Source organism: Egretta garzetta, unplaced genomic scaffold (assembly GCF_000687185.1).
Source record: "Egretta garzetta isolate BGI_Z169 unplaced genomic scaffold, ASM68718v1 scaffold112, whole genome shotgun sequence".
Taxonomy (NCBI): Eukaryota; Metazoa; Chordata; class Aves; order Pelecaniformes; family Ardeidae; genus Egretta; species Egretta garzetta.
Window position 1 is genome coordinate 721,629 of NW_009258884.1, and position 5,882 is coordinate 727,510.

General features: G+C 38.6%; 1 protein-coding gene across 6 annotated transcripts in view; it reads left to right on the top strand.

Annotated features, from left to right (window-relative positions):
• BCAS3 (BCAS3 microtubule associated cell migration factor) overlaps positions 1–5,882 on the top strand; it is a 384,390-nt gene that overhangs the window by 69,299 nt on the left and 309,209 nt on the right. For all 6 annotated transcript variants that reach the window (XM_035889526.1, XM_009633926.2, XM_035889529.1 and 3 more), the window contains 2 exons: positions 1,106–1,182; positions 2,969–3,052. In XM_035889526.1, the coding sequence (XP_035745419.1) occupies positions 1,106–1,182; positions 2,969–3,052 (161 nt within the window). The remainder of the gene's footprint in view (positions 1–1,105; positions 1,183–2,968; positions 3,053–5,882) is intronic.

The following is a 5,882-nucleotide window of genomic DNA, read 5'->3' on the forward strand; positions in this document are numbered from 1 at the left end:
CGGTGGCCAGTCTCAGGGCTGGAATGCTGCAGTTCAGATACATCAGGAGGGTTTCAGCACTAAGTACAGGCAGGGGTTACAGGTTGGTGTAGAAAGAGCAGCCGTCCACCCGAAAGAGCTTAATCTAAAATGCCAAAAAACGAAGGAGGGGGAAACAGGACCTGAAAATAGGACAGCAATAGCAATTAGGCTGAGGGTCACCATGCTACTTTTAATTGTAGATTACTGAAGCTTTTCATTTATGTTTAAGCATTAGCTAATGTTTTTCAATAATTTAAAATTCTTTATTTTTAATTTTAATAGTTACTAGTGTGATATTCTTGGTGGCTGTTTTGGGAGGGGATTTTTTTGTTTTGTTTTTCTGTTCTTTAACTCAGCCCTTACATATTATATTGCATTTAACGTGGGCCTGACTCATTTTCAGCCTTGCCATGTTTTTGTTCGCAGCTTTTTTCAGTGGCTTTCTAGTATAGGTATTTTCACCTTTTCATCCTCGGGAATAGTTCTCTATTTTACGTTCACCTTTATGCATGTGTATATATCTGGTTTTAATGATAATATAAAGGTAATGAAAAGCAGTTGAACGGTGGAAAATTTGCCACTGATTGTGAAGGAATTAGAAATTCACTCACTGTGTAAAGTTAAGTGTGTGCAAAAGTCTTTTGAGAGGCTAAGGGCTTGTATATAGAATTATTAAAAACAAAAACACAGTACACCCTTTCATACCACAAAAATCTGGACAAGATTGAAGATAACAGAAACTGTTGACCAATAGAAAGACATCGATCAAGTAAAATTAAGGAAAATGTGAAGATACAGAACCAATCCGATCAAACTTTTAAATATCCCCCTCACCCCACTGTATCGAAATGGCATTAAAAAAATGCAAACATAAGGAGAAATGAGTATTTACACATAATTAACTGTTCAAAATAGCTCATCTAACCACAGTCTTATCTTTAGGAACAAAAATGCAAGCATTTACTGAGTGATATTAGCAATTGAAAGGTTTTTGTTTAGACTTTTTGTTTTCTTGGCGATAAATAAAATTCTTTGGAAGAAGTCATTAAGATATTTCTTAATGTTGCCTTTTAAAACTTTTCAGGCTGCTATCCCTGTCCAGGGCCAAACATGAATCCTATTGCTCTTGGAAGCCGTTGGCTTGCTTATGCAGAAAATAAGGTAAGGAAAGGTTTAATTTCAACAAATACTTCTGCTTCTAGATTTTGTTCTAGCTTTTGTATGGGTAGGGGGGGAAAAAAGAAAAGTCTCAGAAAAAAGTATGTGGAAAAAGAGGATCTGTAAGAGGACTTGCATCATGATGACGACCTAATCTTTGACCCACACTGGTCGTGCTTTGGAATTCATGTCTGTCATATCTGTCCTCTGCGCATTTGATTTAAGCTCGTGAACTTGGAAGGCATAAATATGTAAGCAGCGTAGGCAGTGAAGACAGCTATCAGCATGTGCTTTCAGTGAGGTCAGGAATCAACCCGGTTTACACTTTAAAAGTTTAAAGCACATAATTGTAGACACGTCTGAAAGGTAGGGAAGCGAGGGTTCCTAAATTCTCTTTGGGGAAACTGAGTCTGGGCAGAGCCAGTGGGTTTGTTTAAAACAAGACAGCAATGCACTTTGTAGATTAGGAAGTGGCATTAAAATGCCCACTTTTTAACATCTTCGCTGAAAACATTAGGCTCCAGGAGAGAAAAAAAAAAAGAAAAAAAAGAAGAAAATGTTGAAATCATTTTTCTTATTTCTAAAGGCAAAAGAAGAAAACAGATCCCAAGCAAAAAAATTATCGCTCTTTTTACCCAGCCCTAGGCCTGAGAAGTGATTGTGTATTTAAACTTGAAGTGTTTGAAAACTTTAAATTGAGCTTATAATGCCTTATTTTTATTTCAAAGCAGATGTTTGTTCTCCCTTCCACCTGTGACTGGAATAGATGTTTCTAGAGCTGAACCAGAAATTACCAGCGGCAGACTTTAGAAATGTATTTGTTGTTACACCTTTTCAAGCACAACTGGTTCCTCTCCAAATTCAGGCCTGCCTTTCCTTTGACACCACGCCTATGTGGTTTTGCAAAACTTAAGCAGCCAGCCTGGGATTTAAAAAGTACTGCTGCCAAAAATACAAGCCGCTGATGAGCAAAAGAATTGTATCACAAAAGGAATTTGAATGGCTTGTGTGTTCCCAGGTTTATTCACTGTGGAATTCTTCTTTTTTGCCCTTTCCTTTTAGATAACTTACATCTAAGCGGGAAAGGAAAGCCTGTAGAAACAAATACACCTTACAGTGATGTTTAGTTTTCTTTTATCTAAAACAGTGAACAGGCAACATGTTCTGTGTACAAGCAACAAATATCTGTAGATTTTTGCCATTTTATTTAGTCAGAAGCACAGATTCTGTTGTTAGTAAGTGTTCAAAGGCAAAAACTGCTTTTGTAGGTTGTCGGCAGGTAGAAGAGTCTCGGTTTGATTTATTAATTTTGGAGGAAGGCAATATAGAGTAAACCCCATGTACGTTCCTGTAATCTATTAAACGTAAAGTTTAAAGTAGCTCTTTTCCTTTGTCATTTCTTTGCTTGCTAGTCATAAAAAGGAGGGGAAAGCCACACTCAGATTCTTAGAATGTCTGATATTTAATGTTACATATACATGGCTAAAGCTTTTGATTATATTTATTTAAATTTATTTGTGGTATTGCTGCCAGACCAAAAATCCCGCCATTTCGAAGTTTATGAATTCTTAGTGACTACTCATCTTGTAATTGAAAACTGGAGTTGAGTACGCGACAGTCTGGGTGGCACCCAGAAGATTATAAAAAGGGGTTAAGTGTCTCAGCAGGGCTTTTTGCTATTTGTAGGAAAAAACACACCACTGTACATGATAAATAAGCGCTACGGTAATGGGTTATGGGTTTGTGTAGTTTAATAGTAGTTACTTGGTTGCTGTCTGTCTTCTTGTAGCTGATCCGATGCCATCAATCCCGTGGTGGAGCCTGTGGAGACAACATTCAGTCTTACACTGCCACAGTCATTAGTGCTGCCAAAGTGAGTACATCATCTGCTGCTGGGAGAGGTTATCGTGTAGGATAATTATTAGGTTTCCCTGCTGAATTGTACCGTGTGCCATCGCCCTCCCCCGCCCCATTCACAAAAGAGGAAAATACAGTAAGAAACGCGCTAGCATTAGCATCGTGCATGTGGTCCTGATCCTGCAAATCTCGGAGTAGCCACTGTTTTTCACAAAGTATCCCTGTCCTCCTGAACTGATTTTAAAAAAAAAAAAAAATTATTTATTACAAACAGCTATTCCTATTAGTGACCCCTGTTGTAGGAAAATCATAGTAAAGTGGATTTGTATAGTGCCTATTCATAATATTACAAGTTTAGATGATTAGAAGTCAACTTTGTGAATTACTAGTCTTTCAGGTTCATAAAAAGTGACTTTGCAAGTGCTGGGTGCTTTTTGGACTCAATCACACTAGCTTTGTATGTTTTAGTCTCTCTGAAGGATGGCAGCGCAGTACTGGAGCTACTTAATTACCTGGCAGCTTTCTTGAAGGTTAGAGTTTATTAATGACTGTTTACATACAGGTTCCATTCCCTAGTTTTCTTAGTGCAGATGACATTAAAATCTCTCTCTGTTTTCAGAGAAAAGTCTGGGTTTTCATAGTATCAAAAGATGACCGTGGCCTGGAAAAATCTTAAATGAGCTAAAGAGTATGCAGAACCGTTGTTTTACCATTCCCCCCCCAGCCCTGCTCCTTTCCTTGAGGACTTGCCTGCAACATTTGGCCAAGTAATTTCTTTTTCTCACACACACACACACACACAAAGTGAGTTTTGGCATTGTCTGGTGGACTTCGTGCTGATTAGAAGCTTTCATTGTAACCACTAGCCTTTTCATTTCTGATATGCACAACAAAACAAATCTAATAATAGGAATTAAATGACAGCACAGAACAGAGAGCTCAGCGTCACTGAAGAAAACAACAGTTACAAGAACCCACAAAGAGAGACATAGGGCATGCCACCTCATGTAAAAACAAAACATAAAAACAAACATGTTCCATCAGCATAGCTTTGGACGCAGTCTCACTGTGGCTGGAGGAGGAGAAGAATCACAGTTTTTTACATTGTTGAGGAGAACTTGAATTGCTCTTCTGAAGACATCTGAAATTTGCTCTACCTCTGCATACTTTCACCATCAGCAGGAGTAGCTCTTTTCCTTTGTCATTTCTTTGCTTGCTAGTCATAAAAAGGAGGGGAAAGCCACACTCAGATTCTTAGAATGTCTGATATTTAATGTTACATATACATGGCTAAAGCTTTTGATTATATTTATTTAAATTTATTTGTGGTATTGCTGCCAGACCAAAAATCCCGCCATTTCGAAGTTTATGAATTCTTAGTGACTACTCATCTTGTAATTGAAAACTGGAGTTGAGTACGCGACAGTCTGGGTGGCACCCAGAAGATTATAAAAAGGGGTTAAGTGTCTCAGCAGGGCTTTTTGCTATTTGTAGGAAAAAACACACCACTGTACATGATAAATAAGCGCTACGGTAATGGGTTATGGGTTTGTGTAGTTTAATAGTAGTTACTTGGTTGCTGTCTGTCTTCTTGTAGCTGATCCGATGCCATCAATCCCGTGGTGGAGCCTGTGGAGACAACATTCAGTCTTACACTGCCACAGTCATTAGTGCTGCCAAAGTGAGTACATCATCTGCTGCTGGGAGAGGTTATCGTGTAGGATAATTATTAGGTTTCCCTGCTGAATTGTACCGTGTGCCATCGCCCTCCCCCGCCCCATTCACAAAAGAGGAAAATACAGTAAGAAACGCGCTAGCATTAGCATCGTGCATGTGGTCCTGATCCTGCAAATCTCGGAGTAGCCACTGTTTTTCACAAAGTATCCCTGTCCTCCTGAACTGATTTTAAAAAAAAAAAAAAATTATTTATTACAAACAGCTATTCCTATTAGTGACCCCTGTTGTAGGAAAATCATAGTAAAGTGGATTTGTATAGTGCCTATTCATAATATTACAAGTTTAGATGATTAGAAGTCAACTTTGTGAATTACTAGTCTTTCAGGTTCGTAAAAAGTGACTTTGCAAGTGCTTGGTGCTTTTTGGACTCAATCACACTAGCTTTGTATGTTTTAGTCTCTCTGAAGGATGGCAGCGCAGTACTGGAGCTACTTAATTACCTGGCAGCTTTCTTGAAGGTTAGAGTTTATTAATGACTGTTTACATACAGGTTCCATTCCCTAGTTTTCTTAGTGCAGATGACATTAAAATCTCTCTCTGTTTTCAGAGAAAAGTCTGGGTTTTCATAGTATCAAAAGATGACCGTGGCCTGGAAAAATCTTAAATGAGCTAAAGAGTATGCAGAACCGTTGTTTTACCATTCCCCCCCCAGCCCTGCTCCTTTCCTTGAGGACTTGCCTGCAACATTTGGCCAAGTAATTTCTTTTTCTCACACACACACACACACAAAGTGAGTTTTGGCATTGTCTGGTGGACTTCGTGCTGATTAGAAGCTTTCATTGTAACCACTAGCCTTTTCATTTCTGATATGCACAACAAAACAAATCTAATAATAGGAATTAAATGACAGCACAGAACAGAGAGCTCAGCGTCACTGAAGAAAACAACAGTTACAAGAACCCACAAAGAGAGACATAGGGCATGCCACCTCATGTAAAAACAAAACATAAAAACAAACATGTTCCATCAGCATAGCTTTGGACGCAGTCTCACTGTGGCTGGAGGAGGAGAAGAATCACAGTTTTTTACATTGTTGAGGAGAACTTGAATTGCTCTTCTGAAGACATCTGAAATTTGCTCTACCTCTGCATACTTTCACCATCAGCAGG